At 35.4% G+C, this 22,137-nt stretch overlaps 3 protein-coding genes across 8 annotated transcripts in view; 2 read left to right on the top strand and 1 right to left on the bottom strand.

Moving 5' to 3' along the window:
* Positions 1 to 4,823, bottom strand: part of camsap2a (calmodulin regulated spectrin-associated protein family, member 2a) — a 45,990-nt gene extending 41,167 nt beyond the window's left edge. For all 6 annotated transcript variants that reach the window (XM_065259543.1, XM_065259544.1, XM_065259545.1 and 3 more), the window contains exon 1: positions 4,218 to 4,823. In XM_065259543.1, coding sequence (XP_065115615.1) covers positions 4,218 to 4,356 — 139 coding nt within the window. In that variant the 5' untranslated portion in view covers positions 4,357 to 4,823. The remainder of the gene's footprint in view (positions 1 to 4,217) is intronic.
* A 620-nt stretch (positions 4,824 to 5,443) lies between these two features.
* ddx59 (DEAD (Asp-Glu-Ala-Asp) box polypeptide 59) lies at positions 5,444 to 11,653 on the top strand. The gene is made up of 7 exons (XM_065259542.2): positions 5,444 to 6,531; positions 9,371 to 9,553; positions 9,647 to 9,736; positions 9,829 to 10,080; positions 10,686 to 10,838; positions 11,092 to 11,220; positions 11,314 to 11,653. Exons 1-7 carry the CDS (start codon positions 5,617 to 5,619, stop codon positions 11,575 to 11,577), a joined length of 1,986 nt encoding a protein of 661 aa, XP_065115614.1. The 5' UTR covers positions 5,444 to 5,616; the 3' UTR covers positions 11,578 to 11,653.
* Positions 11,654 to 13,351: 1,698 nt separating this feature from the next.
* The window catches only part of kif14 (kinesin family member 14), a 28,948-nt gene continuing 20,162 nt past the window's right edge, over positions 13,352 to 22,137 (top strand). Inside the window, exons 1-11 of the mRNA XM_065259541.1 lie at positions 13,352 to 14,476; positions 14,556 to 14,810; positions 15,908 to 15,992; positions 16,100 to 16,198; positions 16,301 to 16,353; positions 16,930 to 16,960; positions 17,039 to 17,146; positions 17,701 to 17,817; positions 18,502 to 18,620; positions 21,071 to 21,243; positions 21,615 to 21,762. Of these exons, the coding sequence (XP_065115613.1) occupies positions 13,674 to 14,476; positions 14,556 to 14,810; positions 15,908 to 15,992; positions 16,100 to 16,198; positions 16,301 to 16,353; positions 16,930 to 16,960; positions 17,039 to 17,146; positions 17,701 to 17,817; positions 18,502 to 18,620; positions 21,071 to 21,243; positions 21,615 to 21,762 (1,991 nt within the window). The 5' untranslated portion in view covers positions 13,352 to 13,673. The remainder of the gene's footprint in view (positions 14,477 to 14,555; positions 14,811 to 15,907; positions 15,993 to 16,099; positions 16,199 to 16,300; positions 16,354 to 16,929; positions 16,961 to 17,038; positions 17,147 to 17,700; positions 17,818 to 18,501; positions 18,621 to 21,070; positions 21,244 to 21,614; positions 21,763 to 22,137) is intronic.

Here is a 22,137-nt window from a genome sequence, read left to right as displayed (position 1 = left end):
AGTCATTTTGTAGTTAATGATGACTCTTCATTAGTTTATGATTAGCACTAGGGCTGGAACAATAAAGAGCAGGACATGTTTTTATATTAATAAGGAGTTATTATTCAGTTTGATTTATTTTTATTTTACTTCTTTAATATTAATATATTTTATTTGTTTAAGGTGAATAATGCCCCTTTTGCACTGTTTATGTTAGGCTGAATTAATGTTGGACTTGTTTTTATGTGATTTGTTATATTTTCCTTGGCACTGGCACTGTTTGTGTATTTGTTTAATTGAGAAAATGCTTCAATAAAATGTTGGCATTAATAGCAGATGTTACATTTATTATTTGTAAAAAAAAATCTTTATTTAGACTATTCGAATAATCGAAAAAATAATCGATAGACTAATCGGTTGAAAAAATAGTCGAAATTTGCAGCTCTACTTGGGACAGACTTGGGCGTCACGTCGGTAATAGGAAGATAAGTTGCCCATAAGTGTGAACTCCTCCCATACGTCATCTGATTGCTCTTTCGCAAGGACTTCTGGGTTGGTAAAGTGTGTGGAGCCTGCAGCAGTGGACCACATCAAGGGTGCAAAGGGGGCGCTGAAGAGCACACTTCGGAGCTTAAAAATGACAGATGGGACACCCTACGGACTCGTAGACTATGCGAGAATGCGCAGTTTAAGGCCAAAAGAACGAAAGTCCACATGAAGTGAGCCATTTGGGACATGGCCAAAGTAGGGAACAGTAGTAGAGGTCTTCGCGGGTCCAAAGAAATGTACCCGACCCAAAATGACCCGAATCACTTTATACCCGAACTTGACGTGCATAAATAATGTTTTTTTTTAAGAAAGACTTGACCTGAGACAAACCAGAGAAAATTAGACCCGAGTCTGACCCAAACTAGTGGCAATTTTGGACCCGTATGTAAACGGCCCTGATGCGTGTGTGCATTCTGCAGACCCACACGAACCTGTCAGACAGAAAGAAACTCCGGTGGCCTCGCAACCAATTTGGCGTGCTGCTCCATTTGTTTTACTTTGTTATCTAACGAAGACGTCAAGATAACCGCTAAATTGTACATTTAAAATAGACTGACTCAATAAAAATTTACCTACCGCCAGGCACACAATGTCGCAAGTGCTCTTGGCAAACAGATGAGAGGTTTGAAAAGGGCATTGACGCACACACGCGAGAGAGGTCAGGTCTTCTCGGGTCCGTTCATCAAAAACACATTCAGACCCTATGCCGCTATTATTGTACCCGACCTGTGTCCGAGGCGCATGAGAAACTTTTAGACCCGAACCGTATTGGGTCTCGGGTCGGACCTCGGGTTTTCGGATTTAAGTGGATATTAGAACAGTTTGTCTGTTTAGGGCGTATATTTCCATGTAAGGAGACCCGCGGTGTATGTAGATAAAAACCGAGGGGCAACCTTCAGATCTCTTTGAGCAAAGCTTAGCACAATCCATTGAATCTGATTAGACCATTAGCATCGCGCTCAGAAATAACCAAAGAGTTTTATATTTTTCCTATTTTAAACTTGACTCTTCTGTAGTTACATTGTGTACTAATGCTGTGTTCCATGCAGGTTTTTAAGCCTGTAAATTAGGGATGCACCGATAGGATTTTTTTTGGACCGATACCGATTTAAACAGACAACTTCTGGCCGATACCGATATTAAACACTTGTAAACAATACTATACAGTTGTTCGATTAGCTAGTTTATTTCTGCATCAAATTATTTTTACTGAAGATGGATTGGATCTAATTAACATTCAACTGACCAACATAATAAGAGAGGCACAAATTAAGCTAAAACAAATATAATAAGACAGCATGACAACCTTCAAAGGTGTTTTTTGCTATTCAGCATTTATCTTATTAACAACATTAACTCATTTTTCACATATAATGGATTTCTTTATGCAGTTAATTAATAAACAATCGGTATCTGCCTTTCTCGTGCTATTGCCGATATGCCAATGGTTTCAAATTCATCAAAAATCGGCCGATAAATATCGGCAGCCGATACATCAGTGCATCACTAAAAAAATATGAAACTCTGTGGTCATTTTTGAGCATGATGCTAATGGTCTAATCAGATTCAATGGATTATGCTAAGCTATGCTAAAAGTGGTACCACCAGACTCGGATATAGGCTGAATGGATTCCAAAACGGTAAAAATCAAATGTTTAACCCTACGGGAGCTGGAAAATTTGCCTATTTTAACAAAAGTGGAGTGTCCCTTTAATAAATGTGAAACATAATTGTTTTCTAATGAATGACATTTGGTAAGATATTGTGGATTTTTTAATGCAAATAATAATTGTAAAAAATATTCTAATGCAAAACATGGCTTAAGCGCCATAATACTAGTTTCGGGCTATTTCGATGTATTTTTCTATATATTGTGCATAACAAATCTATTAGACCACCTGTCTATTTGTCTTAAAGGCCATTCAGCATTGTTAATTAGTGATGCACCGATGTATCGGCCGCTGATATTTATCGGCCGATTTTTGATGAATTTGAAACCATCGGCATATCGGCAATAGCACGAGAAAGGCTGATACCGATTGTTTATTAATTAACTGCATAAAGAAATCCATTATATGTAAAAAATGAGTTAATGTTCTTAATAAAAGAAATGCTGAATAGCAAAAACCACCTTTGTACACAAGTATTTAATATCGGTATCGGCATCGGTATCGGCCAGAAGTTGTCCGTTTAAATCGGTATCGGCCCAAAAAAAATCCTATCGGTGCATCCCTAGTGCTAATAGTAACTATTACATTTGTTAAGCGGTATATACTATATTTTACAGTTTGCCTGAATCTGAGCTACTAATATTGGTTTAAATAAAGTAATGCTTTCAAGAGATGGTCTGGAAACACACACAGTGTAATCCTTTATATGCACTCAGCGTCTGTCCAATTCATTATGTTTTTCCCAACTGACTCAAATGGATCCATAGAGAAGCTTTCATGTACTTAACTAACCACACATTTCATTCACTCTGTCTGTATAGTTTATTTATACTGGTGTGATGTCACTAACAATCCTTTAAAAATACTATAATCTTAATCCTTTAAAAAATACCTTTGAAATCTCTATTTGATCATTTGTATATAGCCTGAAGTTACACCACAAAAAATGATAACAACAGATCAATAACATCTTATAAAGGCCTGTCACTCAACCTACTGATCATATTCTTACCCCAGGGTACCTGTAGAGGCCCAAGCTCAGTCAAAATCAAAGATTATACTAAAAAAAAAAACACGCTGAAGGAACAACCGAGCGTTTTCATATGCGTTGCATCTGGGCCTGAAGATCAACTCAGTGCATTTTAATGAGAGGGCCTAAAGGCGGCCAGATGGCCTGTGGTCACATCAGTTAACCAATCACAATGGCTCTTTACTATTAAACCACACCTCAAAAGAGACAACAGCCAAAACATATCCATCCTACCTATAAAAAAAACCTGATGCACATCTGTTTTATCATCATTAGTGTAAACAAGACAAACTGATTTGACCGTGTTTGTTTATTTAAAGGGGTTTTCAGGTTCGTTTCCAGTCCTAAACAATCATTACAGATCTGAAAGTGCTTATCTATTTAAAGGACATTTCAGTGTGAAAGATGTGTGGTTGTGCGTTATACTAGTTTCACACAATTCAAAGAGAGCTAGAGATACAGTATTGTGATCACAAGCATAGCAGATTGTAAATGACCCCTCTTATCAAGTGTCAAAATATCTAAGAATGCCGAGATTGTGGGTTTGGGTCAAAGGGAACATATTGATGAATGCATACATTGAATGCACTGTAAACAATGTGAATTTACAGTATTTAGGTTTCTGTGACTACATTGATGGCCATTGTAAGATCAAATACACCTCCAGTAGTGACTCTATAGTGTAGTATGCTATCTATGAGCTGTCTAGTCTAAAATTGAGACATGATTCATTTTGTTACAATATACACCAATGTGTTAATGAAAACTTTTGGGGCATGATACTCATATAGTTATTCTATTGAAGATTTAAATAAGTTCATTAATTATTTTATAATTAATGTCATAACAAGAATTACATTGACACGTGAATCTATTATATATACGAGCATATACATATTTTTTGTAATCTTTTTCATATATTTTAATGCAATACGTTTGTAAATCAAATCAAGAGACAAAGATGATGGTACGAGAAAGACGCCACCTACCTGTACCAAAGGCTTTTGCCACTAGCCATGTGAGACTGGCTCTCGTTTTAGCTTTGTTAAAATCATAATTATCAAAGGACTTGATGGCAGGAACAATGAAAGTCTTTTTTAAATCCCTGGAGTCGGTCAGATCTCCCATATTTACAGCTGAAGTATCACATCCAGTCCTTACGGCTCAACGATGACATCTCTCCGTAGGAATTCAATACATAAAATCTGAGTTTTTCCTTTAGAAATCTGTGTATTTCAGATTTTCTAACACATATATGTCGGATAAGTGATCAAAGGTTCGATTTTGATCAACAATGGCTTATTTTTACATTAATTTCGAGGCGATCCGATCATAAAGTGGGGTTCTGCCCATAGACATTCATTCTCTGGTACCCCATTTGATTTGTAGCGTTTTCTTCTTAATAATCCCACAGGTCCCGATTGAGAAAAAGGCCGGTAAGGTTTTCTTGTTTACAAAGTCTTTGTCTTCCTTACGATCTCGCCATGTTTTTCCCATATAGTCCCATTTGGTTATTTACGGTTATTCTCCCTCTTCTATTCTTCCAGCGCTCTGCGGTCTCCCTGCAGCGGTGTGTAAAAACTGATCGGTCTGCGCATGCGCGCTCCGCCCAACAAACGCTAACGGTCCAAAACTGGGCAAAATGGGAATGAAAGGTAGAAGGAAGACATGGAAATTTTCATTAGCTAATTTTTTTCTTTTAGATCCTGCACTGAATATGTATTATAGTATTTGTGTAATTTTTAAACTGTCCAAAATAAATAAATAAATATTTAAATATTTTCATATTACTGATAAAAAAAACCCCGCACACTGCTATTGAATATTCATTAACATTATAATAGATCAATGCTTATGTTACTGGTAAAAAGACTTAAAACTACAATACCCACACTTAGGAAATTTACCATGATTTTATTATAGTTAATGTTTAGCAACCATGATTTTTGGCGGATTTATTACAATTTGTTTTACTACAATTATCATGGCTAAACTGTGGATATTGTATTGAGACTACAGTAAAATTGTGGCTACTATGGTTTAACTACAAGTACTATATTTGCAAGTGTTATTAAATATTATTTTATATGATAATATGATTACAGAAATTAATATAAGTATTATTATTATTATTATTATTATTATTATATTAACATATCTATTGTGTGGTTACTGCTAAAGGAGTTCTTTAAAAAACTACAACGCCCAACACACATCATGTCCGCATGACGTCATATTTGTGCGACTGTTTGGAAGCGCCTTATCGGCTGATGCAGAAATCTTCGATCTGTTATTTAAAGCTTTAAATGGGTATATCATCAACTGTTACATTTTTAAATAACTTATATTGCTATCGGATTGCTATTGTGTGATGAAGCCGGGCAGAAGATGTTTATGCCACGATCTTTGAAGCTCAAAAGAGCAACTGAGACCCATCAGCAGAACCCCAAGAGAAGCAAAGTAACGTCTGAAGACGCTGTTTCCACATCTCCATCAGACACCACATCCGTGATCCCTGATGAGATATGTCCTACAGATGAGACTGTAAATAAACAAGAAGATTCGTTAACATTACAAACAGGCGATAATGTGAATAAACAAGAAGATTTGAACACAGATACTTTAACATTACAAACAGGCGAGACTGTGAATAAACAAGAAGATTTGGACGCAGATACTTTAACATCACAAATAAGCGAGAGGGAAACAGAAAAGGAACCCGAGCAGATTGAAGAATCCGATGAAGAGGAGGAACCTGTGAAGTCCTTTAAGAAGAACCAGAGATGGCCCGAACCCGGAGAACCTGTATGCGTTATGTGTGGTCGATATGGAGAATACATCTGCGATAAAACAGACAACGACGTATGTAGTCTGGAGTGTAAAGCCAGTCATTTGGCTAAAATGTGCCTGGACTTTGGGGAGAAGGTTTTTCATAAAGAATTACAGGAGGGCACAGATGGATCAGGCACCAATAATACTGGTGCTCACGATCTGGTTTACTCCTACAAGGAGGACCCATTCATTTCTGAACTAACAGAGGAACAGGTTGAGAGAGTTAAAACTGAGTTGGCGATTGCGACTCGAGGTCGTGAGGTCTTTAGACCGATTATAGAGTTTGATCACTGTCACTTTCCCACAGTACTCAGTGCGAACTTGAAGAAGGCTGGATATGAGGCGCCCACTCCCATCCAGATGCAAATGGTTCCTGTTGGTTTAAGTGGGAGAGATGTGATTGCTACTGCTGATACGGGCTCTGGAAAGACAATTGCCTTCCTTCTTCCTGTGGTGGTTCGTGCCCTCGAGGTAAATGTTATATTGATGTATATTTTAGGTAGTGATGGTAAGCGTGGCTGCCCCCTTCAGTTCCTAATTTTACTGACAGCCATTTAAAGGGACACTTCACCCATTTGCATTAAGCTTTGTATAGTTAGAACCCCAGTCATGTTTTTGAATGGTCATGCATCATTTCCACAGTTGCCTCTGAGACAGGAGAAATAAAAATTTTAGTGTTGCACTTCCTTCTTTCAATGATGTAAAAATCATCATTTTGCATCATTGAAAGAAGGAAGTGCAATGTCTTTGTTGAGGGGGTGAGACTACAAACACCCCTTTTCTCAGTCAAATAGGCACCAAATTCGAAATGTATGTTACATTTTGACTACAAATATGACGCACTTTCAATAAAGATTTATGTTTCTACGGGTGAAATGCTCCTTTAATTATTAGGGAATTTTGTGTTAAATTTGCTGTCATTAATTTGTCTTGTTGAACGAAATAAAATGATGAAAATATATGATTACACAAAGCATATATAGCCTAGATTATTTAATTATATAGCTATTTTATATATTACCTAAATGCATAAAATAATAAATATCATAGTTTTTTTTATTTCTTAGATAGTCATAGTCCGATTAATCGGCTAATATTTGGCTATCAATCGATTAATCAGCTGATATTTGGCTTATGCTGGTTTTAGGTGGATTTTTCAGTAGGGTTTAATTAAATTATCTTGTTGGATTCATTGAAATATTGAAAAATTATAATAAAATAATATATAATTATATAAAGCTAGGTTATATATTAGTTAATTGCATAAAATGAATAATATTGTGTAAAGTTGTGCTAGTCTGTGACACTGTAACAAATCAGCGCATAACCTCAAAGTAATTAAAAAGGGCTGCCTAAAGATTTGTCACAATTAATCGCATACAAAATAAAAGTTTGCATAATATATGTTTATGTAATTATTAGGTATATATAAATACGTATACATTTTATAAAACATTTATTTTTGACATTTATATATATATATATATATAATATCAAATGTATCAATATATGCATGTGTACACACACACACACACACACACACACACACACACACACACACACACACACACACATAAATGTTTCTTAAATACATTCATGAATGTGTATGTATTTATATATTAATAATGAATACACCCAGTGCACAAACATATATTACTTTTATTTTAATAATTATAAATTATAATTATTATAAGCTTTTATTTTCGATGCGATTAATCGCAATTAATCTTTTGACGTCCCAAAAAATATATGCAAAAGCCATCAGTTGGTTTGTTTCTTGCAATACTACATACTACAAACTACAAAAGGATTACATTTAGTTTTATAGTTTTGTACTTTTACAATGTTTAAAAACTGACAGACAGTACATTTTAGGGTGATTTGTGTACATTTCATTTGATTTAAATTGTCTTGTTGGATTAAATGAAATATTGAAAAACTATAATAAAATAATATATAATTATATAAAGCTAGGTTATATATTTCTTAATTGCATAAAATGAATAATATTGCATATAGTTATGCTAATCTGTGACATTGTAACAAATCAGCGCATAACCTCAAAGTAATAAAAAAAGGGCTGCCAAAAGATTACTTATGATTAATTGCATTCAAAATAAAAGTTTGCATGGTATATGTTTATGTAATTATTAAAGGGACAGTAAGTAGGGCTTTAAGTGTTTTAATAATCAAAATCAATCAGATCAGTGAGTACATAACGGCTACCATAGTTGCATTACGCATTTGGAAAAACGAGGCGCTAGAGGGGGTAAATCCTACTTACTTTCCTTTTAAGTATAAATAAATAATATTTAGATTCATATATAATATCAAATATATTAATACATACATACATACATACATGTTTCTTAAATACATAAATTAATGTGTGTCTATTTATATTTACAAATAATTAAACACAGTGCACACACACATATATTATGAAAACACAAACTTTTATTTTCTAGGCAATTAATCGCAATTAATCTTTTGACAGCCCAAAAAAAGAAATGCAAAAGCCATCAGTTGGGTTGTTTCTACCAATTCTACAAACTACAAAAGTGATTACATTTAGTTTTATAGTTGTCTATTTTTAGATACCAGAAGTCATCCAGGAACACCCACAACCCAGCGAGTTCACTAAATTTGTGTCACTACTTTTAATCACGTCAATTTAGTAAATGAGGCAAATCGTCAGTCAGTCATCCGGTCTATGCTTCATTTATGTCTCAGTATTAGGAGGTCATCCTGTTTACATTTACAGACTCTTTTAAGGTAACAGCTGTTAACAGCTAGATATTCAGTCCTCTCCTGTGGACTGCTAGTATGAGTAATTCAAATCTATGTTTGGCTCTTCTGTAATCTCAGTGCACTTCCTGTAAAAAGTTCACAACTTGAATGGTTAGTTCAGATAAGGCCAATGGTACATTTTTAATTTTTATAGAAAGGTGAAACAACTGAAGTCAATGTTAACCTTGCACTATTTTATGGAGACCTAACATGCAAAAGTAAATAATGTTATTTTAAAAAGTACAGAAATTTAATTTTTGTAATAATAGTTTTTTTTATTTAGATATTCTTTAGATCCATTTGTACATGAAACGGTAAATGTAAAAATAAATTTATTTATTGACATATGCAAATTATTAAATAAATCTTCCATAACAAATTAACAAAAAATTAAAAATATAATTCTAAAATATTTCAGGACTAGAAGTGAAGTTAAAAAGCAGAATATATTTTTTAATTTATACTTTAAAGTTTCTTAACATGCCTCACCCAAATTTGTTCGCATTTGATTTCCATCCAGAGCCAAACTTCCGTTCCAGCTAGTCCCATTTGTCTTATCCTGACCCCGACCAGAGAGCTGGCCATCCAGATAGAGAAACAGACAAAAGAGCTGATGATGGGTCTGCCAAACATGAGAACTGCTCTTCTAGTGGGTGGGATGCCATTACCTCCTCAACTCCATCGACTTAAGCAGAAGATTAAGGTACCTTTGACTTGGTGTAAATTAGATTAAATTTATCATTTGACCACAAAACCTTAGTTGTGAATGTGTGGTTAATTTTCATGCCAACTTTAGATTGCAATAGCCACTCCAGGGCGCCTTCTTGAGATCTTGAAACAGAAAGCTGTACAGCTGAAAGATGCCAGAGCCGTTGTGGTCGATGAGGTAAAATTTACTGCATTCCTGTGTCTAAAACTGTTCCAGTTTGTTTCTCATGACAATGAACTTTTATAATAGTGATTCAAAAAACCCATCAGGCGGATACCATGCTGAAGATGGGCTTTCAGCAACAGGTTCTTGAGGTTCTTGAGCACGTCCCTGAAGACCATCAGACGCTGCTGACGTCAGCCACCATTCCCACAGGAACTGAACAACTGGCAGCTCGCCTCACCCGCGACCCAGTGAACATCACTATCGGACAGAAGAACCAGCCGTGCGCCAACGTCCGTCAGATAGTCCTCTGGGTGGAGGAACCATCAAAGAAAAAGAAACTTTTTGAGATTTTAAATGTAAGTAGAGAAGCCAGAAAAAAATATATGAAAGTTTACTTTTGCAATTTGCTTCGCCTGTGATGCAGCTTTCATTTTGGCTGATGTCATCATCAAGCCCCGCCTTCAACCAGAATCATGCTTAAATATTTATATTTTATAAATTTATATGACCCATGCTGCTACACTCTTAAAAATTAAAGGTACTTTGTTGGGCTGTATGGTTACATAAAGATCCTTAACATCCAAAATGTCTTTGTTCTAGAAAAAGGTTCTTCATTCAATAAAAGGTATTTTTAGGAAACCAAAAATGGTTCTGCTATGGCAACACTATGAGTAAACCTTTTTATAGAAGTGACTATTTGCTGGCATGACTTTTCCACTTTTTTTAAAGGAAATGGGTGTGACGTCTGAAGTGGCTTTAGTCCAGGAACAGTACAGTAGCAACGGCTTTTACCAGGGATGGAGAACAGGAAATGGCACCCGTTTTTAAAAGCATTTTATAAATCACAGCCTGCGTCACAAAATAAACGTTCCCAAGCATCTTGTAACTGATAGGAAGTTCTGGAAATTTTAAGGAGAATGATATTGAAGTGATGAAGAGGTGATTTTTTGTGTACTTACAGGACAGAAAGCTCTACCAGCCACCGGTAGTCGTATTTGTGGACTGCAAACTGGGGGCAGATCTGCTTTGTGAAGCTGTGCAGAAGGTTATGGGATTAAACACAGTCGCCATACACTCGGACAAAACACAATGGGAACGCAATAAAATTGTAAAGGTAACGCAGCAATAGATGTTTTTATGTTGGAAGATACTTGTTGTGCCATACAGTTTCAGTCAGAAGTGCAGAAAAGTAAAAAAATACAATATATTAAGGTATATTTTACAAAACCTGTACCTCATTTTTTTGTCATTTTAATGTTTTGATGAATTGAGATGAGTAGCTGTGTTTAAATATTTGACAGGTTGTGTACATTATCTAATTTAAATACCTTATTCACAAACATGCCTTGTTCTGCATTATGCTTTAGGGTCTTCTGGATGGCCAGTTTGAAGTGGTGGTCAGCACTGGTATTTTAGGCAGAGGGCTCGACCTAGTCAATGTTAAGCTGGTGGTTAACTTTGACATGCCTGCGAACATGGATGAATACGTTCATCAGGTCTGGAGAGTTTTACAAATACGAGGTTGAACCCATTGATGATAACCGTTTTGCTTTTTTTTTTAAATAATCGAATGTGTTCGAACATTTCAGATCGGTCGGGCAGGCAGACTGGGACACAGAGGCACAGCCATCACCTTTATGAACAATAATAGCAAGCGTCTGTTTTTGGACATTGTGAACAGAGTTAAACCCACCGGCTCCATATTGCCACCGCAGCTTCTCAACTCCCCTCATCTGCACGAACAAATGAGGAGAGCCAAACAGAAAAGCAAACACGGAGAGGATACTGAAGTTACTAAAAGCAACATCATTGACATCATCAGAAAGCATGACAGACGCTCAGTGAAAAAATAAAAGAATGTTTTTGTAGTTTGTATTTGCAATAAATGTCACAACTGAATAAAGCCATTTTTCTTTGCTTTAATACTCATATCGATTTGAACTATACTTCTGTTAAAAAGTTTAGGGTCACTGCACTTCAAAAAATACTTTCTTAGTTTTTTTGTCTTGTTTTCTGTAAAAATATCTAAAAAAAATTCTTAAATTAAAAGGTATTTTCTTGATGAGCAAAATGACCTAGGAAAATAAGTCTAGTTAGACAGAAAATATCAAATTTAAGCAAATGTGTGCTTAAAACAAGCAAAAAAAAAAAAAAAAACTGCCAATGGAATAGAAAATTCTTCTTGAATTAAGGGTTTATGAAAAAAGTTAATTTATTTCAAGAAAAATGTTCTTATTCCATTGGCAGATTTTTTTGCTTGTTTTAAGGACTTATTTACTTAAATTTTATTTTTTTTTGTCTAAAAACTACACATCTAAATTTAACAATTTTTAGATATTTTTACTGAAAACAAGACAAAAATACTAAGAAAGTCATCTTGATCATACAAATCTTTTTTTAAAGGTGCATACTTGAATATCAGAAATTTGTTATGTAGACAAAAATATAATTTTGCAAACATGTCAGTTTCTTTTATTACAAAACAAAAAATTGTTTAATAAAAATGTTTTTGTACTCCAAGACCCAATCTCAGGAAACTTGTAATCCAGTAATACCGACCATCCTTTCTGTGCATAATGAAAAAATATAGACATTACAGATTAAATTACTGATAATAATGCTTTAATATTTTGTCAGTTTTATTGCATTACAGTAACAATAAAAATATTATTTAGCATTATAGTAAGGAGGATTTTGTTGGACAATGTGTCATTTGTCATTAATGATTAAATCAAAACAGTGTTATGAACATTAATGGCAACTATTTTGCAAATATAACATCTCAAATATGACACATATACACGAAAAACCATAGTATTACATTTTAATCAGACCTTTTATAAACTCAAGGCAACGAAGAGCTGGTTATTTTATTATTCTGTGAATAAATCTGAGTTAAGAAAATAAGACACCATGCAGATTTTATTCATTTTTCTTTATAATTGATAAACACTGCATTAGAAAAATGTATAATGAAGTATAATCAAGTTGGCAACATATCCAAAAACAAAACTTTTGTTTGGTTTTGGGGTGAGCAGAACAAATTCTAATGTGTGTTCGACTTCATGCGGCGCCGCATAAAAACTGTCAGGCGATGACGTCAAGATACCGCGAGAGCGAGTCGAAATTAGATTTGTCCTTATGTTTTCTCCGAATCGCTCTCGCGGTTCTTTGACGTCATTCGCCATTAAGTAGACATTTCTACTCTTGTCAAATTTCACATAGTGAAAGAGTAAGGGTACAAATAAATGCCTCAAATGAAAAACATGCAAGCCAGGACATTGCTTAAATGTGTGGAGATTAATCCAGGACAGTTTAATTTATTATGGATAACTTTAGGGCAAAACGTCTCTCATATCTTGGCTCTTACATTTATTTTTAAATTTGTCTGTTTAGTACAAAACTGATAATAGAGGTTTGCTTTCACAATATAAATCTGTACACTATATTATGTTATGTTGTGATATTTACATTAAATTCTTGCTCATCTAGCAAAAAAAAAACTCTTGTCAAATGTCGTAAGCGCACCCCCGTCCATCTGTTGGTTGATGCGCTTACGTCATGCTAAACTGGCCAATCACAACGCACTCACTGTTTTTGAATTAAAGCGGCAGTATGGCGGTGCGCGACTGCGCGTACAGGGAGTTGTTGTTTTGTTTCATTGACAGTTCATCGCGTTTACATTACGAGTCCGCGTGCAGCCTGTATTTTATAACTTGAAACGGAATTAAAATCATAAAAAGGACAAGATCGTTATCTTTAAATACAACGCAAGTGTTTACAAAATATCTTAATATGTGCAGGTCGGTTTTTATATACACGTTTAACGTTACATGTTTTTAAATCGGTATGTTTTCATCTGTGATATCATTTTAATACGATCGCGACATATGTGGATTAAACTTTCTATGGATTAATCTCAATTCTCGTTTTGGATTCATTTACAATCATGGATGGCTCAAAAGACGAAGAGACCGCATCATATTTTAACAAAACCAAAGACATAAACAGGACCTATGTGATCACATCGCTCACCAAATGTGGCGAAAATGTCCCCAAATCAATTTCACACAATGGGAGGCTCACTCTTCAACGAAAACCGAGCAGCAAAATCACTTCAAACCACCAGAAAGAAACTACACAGGAGAACCAGACCCCAGAGAAACGCCTGACACTCCAGAGAAGAACTAGGACTGGATCCATGACCAGAACCAAAGTCCTATCTGAACCCAATACAACCCCATCCACAGGGATTAGAAGTTCATCAAAAGAGATCCATAAAGCCATCAACACACCTGGAAAAACATTAAAAACTAGTTTGGAGAAGGCTGGTCCCACCCAAACAGTCTCAACACCTACACGAAGGACCCAGTTTGAGAAGTTGAGTATCAAGCGAGATGTTTTCGAGAATTTGGCTGGTAAGGAAACACCTAGACCCGTATATTTAAAGCATACAGGTGTGGGAAGCCATAAGGTGAGCACAGAACCTGGGAGATCGAGATGTGGCACAACCATTGGAAAGATTCAGATTGGTGTATTAAATAAGCACATGACACCCACATCACAGGTGAGGAGACCTACAACCCTAATGAGCTCCACACCTCATGGAGGAACAAGTGTTTTTAGACCCACTGGAGGAGAACCCAATGCTCCTGTTGAAGCTGCAAGAAGAACCTCAAGTGATCCACAAGACCTGAAGATGGAAGACAGCGCAGTCACCGTTGCTGTACGAGTAAGACCTTTTAGTTCAAGGTGAGTATTTGTATTTGTTGTAAAGTTCACAATTGATGTAGTTGTGTTTGTACTATTATAAGCATCTTTGTTCTTGTAGAGAGAAGAATGAGAAAGCCTGTCAGGTGATCTTCGTGGACAACCAAGAAATTCGAGTGCAGCATCCGGACACCAAACAAAACCACAAGTTTACGTTTGACTTCTCGTTTTGCTCTGTTGATGAATCAGACACAAATTTTGCCAGTCAGAAGATGGTTTATGAAAAATTGGCACGGCCTTTGCTTGAAAGAGCATTTGAAGGATTTAACACATGTCTTTTTGCCTACGGGCAAACGGGTTCTGGAAAGTCCTACACGTAAGTGATGCGAAATTAGATTTTATGTAAGAATTTGTTAACCATTTATGCTTTCGATTAAACGTGACATTCCTACACTGCATGAAATTACTTTCATACATAGTATTTTTGTCTTGTTTTCAGTACAAATATAAAATGTATGTATTTCTTGATGAGCAAAATTACCTAAGAAAATAACTCTAGTTTTTGGATAATAGCATAAAATGTAATTGAATTTGCATAAATTAAAAACAAAAATCTGCCCATGGGGAAGACTGCAAAAAATAATTTTCAAGAAAAAAATTCTTAGTATTTTTGTCTTGTTTTCAGTAAAAAAATCTCAAGATTCCTAAATTAAGATGCTTTTTCTTGATGCGCAAAATGACCCAAGAAAATAAGTCTAGTTTTAAGACCTAAAATATCAAATTTAAGTGATTTGTGCATAAAACAAGCAAAAAATCTGCCAATGGGGTAAGCAAATTTTTCTTGCATTTTTCTTGAATTTAGTGTCTAAGAAAAATTTTCAAGATATTTTTGCTTACCCCATTGGCAGATTTTTTTGCTTGTTTTATGCACAAAATATCAATTGATATTTTTAGTCTAAATACTAGACTTATTTTCTTGGGTTGTTTTGCTCATCAAGAAAAAGCATCTTAATTTAAGTATATTTAGATATTTTTACTGAAAACAAGACAAAAATACTAAGAATTGTTTTTTTAATCATTTTTTGCAATGTAAGAAATAAAATTGTAAACTTTTAATTCAAGAAAAATTTTTGTACCCCATTGGCAGATTTTGTTTTGCTTGTTTTAAGCACAAATTCATTTAAATAATTAGATTTTTTTTGTTTAAAAACTAGACTTATTTTCTTAGGTCATTTTGCTCATCAAGAAAATACATCTTGATTTAAGAATTTTTTGATATTAAGCACAAATTCATTTAAATAATTTGATTATTCTTGTCTAAAAACTAAGGTCATTTTGCTCATCAAGAAAATACATCTTGATTTAAGAATTTTTTGATATTTGTTCTTAAAACAAGACAAAAATACTAAGTATGAAAGTAATTTTTGCAGTCTAGATCAATAGTTTTACAGTGTTGTTCTGCATTTCTTCTAGTATGATGGGGTTTGGGGAAGCTGGAGTTATTCCCAGGTTTTGCGAAGAACTTTTCGCGAGATTGTCCGAGACCGACAGCAAAGAGGTTATTGACAAACATCATTTTCATTTTGTTTTTTAAGTTAAGTGATTAACAAATGAAGTAAAACAACCTTTACGAGTTTTCCAAATGCAACTTGAAATATGTTATAGGTCTCCTGCCACTTGGAGATGAGCTACTTTGAGGTGTACAATGAGAAGATCCACGATTTGCTGGTGCCAAAGGATGAACTAAATCAGAAGAAAATGCCCGTGAGTACATCAGGCACATTAAATCCAGATGTCATTTCATAAACGATAGTTTTTCTTTATTATGTTCAGACATTTACCCTTTCTGTGCCTTAATATCTTCAGCTTCGTGTCAGGGAGCATCCAGTTTATGGGCCTTATGTTGCAGACCTTTCCACGTAAGCAATCTTTTCATCCAACACACACATACAGTCACTGAAAAACTGAAATATCATGACATATAAAATGTGTTTTTTAAGGCCTTAAAATCATGAAAATGAATTTGTCTTAAAGGAACACGCCGACTTTTTGAGATTTTAGCTTATTCACCGTATCCCCCAGTGTTAGAAAAGTGCATACATACCCTTTTCATATCAGTGCGTGCCATAACTCTCTGTCTGAGGCACCCACCGCTAGCCTAGCTTAGCATAATGACTTGAAGTAAATGGCTCCAGCTAGCATACTGAAGATGAGTTGAAAAAGGAATGTATGGAAAATCCCCAAAAGTCAGCGTGTTCCTTTAAATATTTTGGAGATTTGTGTTACACATATATACATATATATGCATATACACATGCTCCGCTTTAATGCATTGTAATTTGCTTTAAATAAAAGCTAAATAAATGTAAAGTAATTCCAAGGGAAGGCATCTGAAATCGTATAATCCTGTTTGACATAATATGGGTGTGTTAGTCTATAAAAACTTTATTTTATTTGTGAATATTCACCATCTATCCCCCTATGATCTCCTGTAGGAATGTGGTCACCTCCTATGCTGATATTAAGGTAATGTGATCCCAAATCCATTCACTTCCTGTTTTATGCATTACTGTTTATGAAAAAGATGTTTTCCTGTTTTCACAGACTTGGCTTGAGCTTGGAAACAAACAGAGAGCCACAGCTGCCACCGGCATGAATGATAAAAGCTCCAGATCTCACTCGGTTTTCACACTGGTCATGACGCAGACTAAAGTAAGCCTGCGCCACATTTAATCACACTAACCCGACGGTACATTTACACGGGGCGTAAATATTAACGCTTCTCATTTACTTTGAATGAATGGGTGACGTCAACTGAATTGTGGATCGTCACAGCTGTTGCCCCAGCGGCAGTTGTTGTAAATTTCTCAACTTTTCAGTCGCCAATGCATGCGTTAGATCGCCTTATGCAAATAACCTAGTGTAGAGCCAGCCAATTACATTTATGCAAGACCGGAGAACAGAGGAGCATGTGTTGCGGCCACTTTGATTGGTTGTTGGCCGTGCTTCAGACACGCCCTCCATCAAGTGTTAACGCTGGCGCCCCTCGTGAGTGTTCCGAAACAACTCCAAGGTCATGGGTTTGAATTCAAGGGGTGCACAGCCGACCGATAAATGATGCACATTGTAACTTGCTTTGAGTAAAGCATCTGTATGTTATGTTAGTATTTAATTACTTTTGTGGGTTTGAAGGGTTAATGATTCTCATCGAGCTTAGATCTGATGCATCTGATGATATGATGTTGTGTTTCTGCACATGTGCACAGACCGAATTTGTGGAGGAGGAGGAACATGAGCACTGCATCACCAGCAGGATAAACTTGGTGGATTTAGCAGGAAGTGAGCGCTGTACTTCCGCCCAGACCAGCGGGGACCGGCTCAGGGTAATCCACCATCCAGTATTTGCCTTTTAGTTATATTGCATGATTACATGGGGGACACAGAGCTTGTTACTGTTTAAATCATATCAAAATAGAGTCATAGTTATGTAATTCGTTTTAAAAATATGATAGATTATTGGCATAATTATTGTTTAAAATTTTTATCTCAAAGGGACACTCCACTTTTTTTGAAAATATGCTTAATGATATTACGCAGCAGACGAAAATCGGTCCCTGCATAATATCATTGCATCTCCTGCAGCCATGTTACGGCAGCAAAGTCCTTGATTATTACGCCAGAATGAGAGTATAGTTCCTAACCATAATATTATCTGCCTAGAAAATCACAACTTTTAATTTTCTGTCGGTCTTAGTACACGATGTAACTACAGAAGAGTCAAGTTTTAAATAGGAAAAATATCAAAACTCTTTGTTAATTTTTAAGCACGATGCTAATGGTCTAATCAGATTCAATGGATTGTGCTAAGCTATGCTAAAATTGGTACCGCCAGACCCGGAGATCAGCTGAATGGATTCCAAAATGGTAAAAATTTAATTTTTAACTGTAGGGGAGCTGAAAAATGAGTATATTCAAAATAAAAAGTGGAGTGTCCCTTTAAGGTTGATGCATTGAAATGCATCAATGGATTGCAATTTATCAATGCAGTATAAAATGCTTTTTTGCAGGAGGGAGCAAGTATCAACAAGTCTCTGCTCACATTGGGAAAGGTGATCTCCTCACTTTCAGAACAGTCTCAGAGCAGAAAAAAGGTCTTCACTCCATACAGAGAGTCAGTGCTTACATGGTGAGAAGCTTTTGCTTATAAATATCCATTTTGCATTTTGATTTATGTAGTTTTGAAGACTACATATCATGTATTTTGCAACCTTGCATACACTGATGCATTTATGAATGAAGCAGAATATATAGAAGGGAATAATATTAGGCAGGTTGTTTCCTTATGGTCAAAAAGTCTGACTTGTAACCTGAACGTCGCCGATTCAAGTCATTACTTAATGAATGTTTATTACTCAACTGGGATGGGTTAATTGCAGAGGTCACATTTCGATTATGGGCTTGACAATCAAGTCACTTTCACTTTTATCATTTAATTTACGGTGGATTTTCCATCAGGATTTGCTTGAATTTGGCATCATGCATTATTTGCGATAATGATGTCAAATCCTTTACTTTTGAATGGTGTTATGCTAGTACTCTACTAAGTGATCATGGCAAACAATAAAGTAGTAATGCCCTGTTCTAGTGGTCTTGTTTGACTTGGACCAAAAAAAAAAAGGAGCTTTTTTAGCAATACCCTGGCAAGACGACTTGGGTTTTGCACCCAAGGAAAAATCACTTTTTTCTTAAAGTATAAAAATCACAAGCAAACATGTCTTTGATTACATCATCAGTCTTTCTAGAGAAAGCAGAGAAAGTTATTACATTTTGATGAACGATTATCATATTTTTCTTTAGAATAAAGATGATTCATGTATAATGAGACCAGAAAAATGTAGCTCTTATGCACAAATGTAAATATTGCATCAGTTATTATATGTTGTCTTTAAAGCGCCTACATTATGCCCATTTTACAAGATGTAATAAGTATCAGGTTTGCCTAGAATGTGTCTGTAAAGTTTTAGTTTAAAATACCCCACAGATCATTTGTTATATCATGTCCAAAGTGCCCCTATTATTTGCGTGGAAGTATAAACGCGCTGTTTTTATGTCTGTACCTTTAAAGGGACACTCCACTTATTTTGAAAATATATTTATTTTCCAGCTCCCCTAGAGTTAAACATTTGATTTTTACCGTTTTGGAATCCATTCAGCTGATCTAAGTTGAGGTGCATGTTGTAAATGAAAAAAATTTAATTGTTCAAATAGTACTTAATGACTTTTGTTGGTTCGAACTTCAAAGAGTTAATGATTGTCATTTAGCTTAGAACCCTAGAGTTAAACATTTGATTTTTACCGTTTTGGAATCCATTCAGCTGATCTCCGGGTCTGGCGGTACCACTTTTAGCATAGCTTAGCATAATCCATTGAATCTGATTAGACCATTAGCATCACGCTAAAAATAACCAAACAGTTTCGATATTTTTCCTATTTCAAACTTGACTCTTCTGTAGTTACATTGTGTATTAAGACCGATGAAAAATTAAAAGTTGTAATTTTCTAGGCAGATATGTATAGGAACTATACTCTCATTCTGGCGTAATAATAATCAAGGACTTTGCTGCCGTAACATGGCTGCACCAGGCAAATTGATATTAAGCAGCAGCCGAAAATAGTCCCCTTAATATCTTTTAATAGCATGGGACTATTTTCGGGCACTGTGTAATATCACTACGCCTCCTGCAGCCATGTTACAGCAGCAAAAGTGGAGTGTCCCTTTAAATGCAAATGAGCGACTGCTTTTGGTTAAAAATGGATCGGAATTATATAAATACAGTCTGGGACAATAATATATTTAGCTGCATTAGTGCTACAATGTGCTAACAAACACATCAAGGAAAGGTTTCGGGTAAAATTCACCAGTCAGTCAGTGACTGTAGGCGGAGCTTATCAGTGTGACGTCACATTAACAAGAATCAAAACGTTTAATAGGGAATAAAAAGTAGGAGTGCATGGATTTTAATTGTTTTTATTGTAGGGTGATTGTGTTTACACACTTCCAACACACATTTTTGTCAAAACATAAATTTTGCATAACATGAACCCTTTAAGTATAAATATGGGAGGGAAGTTCAATTTGCATAAACTAAAAACCCTCCTTTAAAGGAAAACACCACAGTTTTTCAATATTTTACTATGTTTTTACCTCAACTTAGATTAATTAATACATACCTATCTTTTTTCAATGTGTGCACTTAATCTTTGCACAGCGTGTCGTGAATGTGTTAGCATTTAGCCTAGCCCCATTCATTCCTTAGGATCCAAACAGGGATGAATTTAGAAGCCACCAAACACTTCCATGTTTTCCCTATTAAAAAGACTGTTACACGAGTAAGTATGGTGGCACAAAATAAAACGTGGCGATAAAAATGAGAACTATATTGTATGGCGGAAGAGCACTTAGTTTGCAGCACTTCGACCTCTGGCGCAGCTACATCATCGTTCCATCACTTGTGTGTAATGTTCAACAAAAATACAAAAATATAAAGTGTAAATATGGGATACCTTACAATATTCATTGCTTGTAAAAGGTCATGAAAGTCTTACTGATTTGTGTCGTGTGTATTATGTGTTCAGGTTATTAAAAGAAAGTCTGGGTGGGAACTCCAAGACTGCCATGATTGCCACACTGAGTCCTGCGGCCAGTAACATGGAGGAGAGTTTGAGCACGTTGCGCTACGCACAGCAGGCCCGTATGATCATTAACATAGCCAAAGTCAACGAAGACACCAACGCCAAGCTGATCCGAGGTCAGTCATGAGGTTTCATCATCTGTAACAAATTATAACGCTGTTTCCTTGTGTTTATAGCCTTTATGTACCGATTCATGTCAGTGTTGTAGCTCAGCAGATTTGATTCCCAGCGAACACACACACATACTGATAAAATGTATAGCTTGTATTGCTTTGTATCAATTTAATGCATATTAATGTAAATGGGATTTCGTTTTTGTTGTCAGGGTAGGTTATGAGAGATTGCATCACACTGTTTGTCCTCTAGAGGGCACTGCGTTTACAGAAATGATAGGCACCATTCACATCCTACTGATATGAGTTAAAATGTTAGGGTTAGTTTTATACTGCTTGTTTTTGACATACTGTTGTTGTTTTTTTGTGTTTAGAGCTGAAAGCCGAGGTTGATAAACTTCGTGCGGCTCAGATGAGCTCTCAGGGTGTCGAGCCAGAGAAAATGAGACTCTTTCAGCAAGAGATCACAGCTCTGAAGACTAAACTCTCTCAACAGGAGCGAGAAATGGCAGAGGCTCACAGGTCAGTTCGCTCAGATTATATCATATTATACATTATAATGCAAGTAAATTTAATGATTTTCTTTATTGAAAATATCTTTTATGTAATTTATAATATTTTACATGACTTCGGCATGAATCCAGTGCGGATTCGGCCCGGAGTCGTCTGCTGTCTAGAATGCTTTATATTCACAATTTTATGTTACCCTTTCTGTAAAATCCAGGATAAAGTCGTATAATATAAATATGAGATTAGAAGCATCAAAGTTTGATTTAAATCATTGATTTTACATTTATTTCAATATTTGACATGACCAATACTCAGTCAGTATTAAAGATTTCAAGGTCTTTATGTAAGATGATTTTATGTAGAAAACAGTACATCACAAATAAAATG

This window comes from Paramisgurnus dabryanus, chromosome 24, assembly GCF_030506205.2.
Source record: "Paramisgurnus dabryanus chromosome 24, PD_genome_1.1, whole genome shotgun sequence".
NCBI lineage: Eukaryota > Metazoa > Chordata > Actinopteri > Cypriniformes > Cobitidae > Paramisgurnus > Paramisgurnus dabryanus.
The sequence above is the reverse complement of the archived record's forward strand: the minus strand, read 5'-3'. Positions and strand labels throughout refer to the sequence as shown.

What these genes read in the sequence shown, in the direction of transcription:
- ddx59 (XM_065259542.2), top strand. Translation starts at nt 5,617, where the DNA reads ATGTTTATGCCACGATCTTTGAAGCTCAAAAGAGCAACTGAGACCCAT. An exon ending in GAGCCGTTGTGGTCGATGAG is followed by an intron (nt 9,737 to 9,828) that starts GTAAAATTTACT and finishes AAAACCCATCAG; the next exon opens with GCGGATACCATGCTGAAGAT. An exon ending in TGGATGAATACGTTCATCAG is followed by an intron (nt 11,221 to 11,313) that starts GTCTGGAGAGTT and finishes CGAACATTTCAG; the next exon opens with ATCGGTCGGGCAGGCAGACT.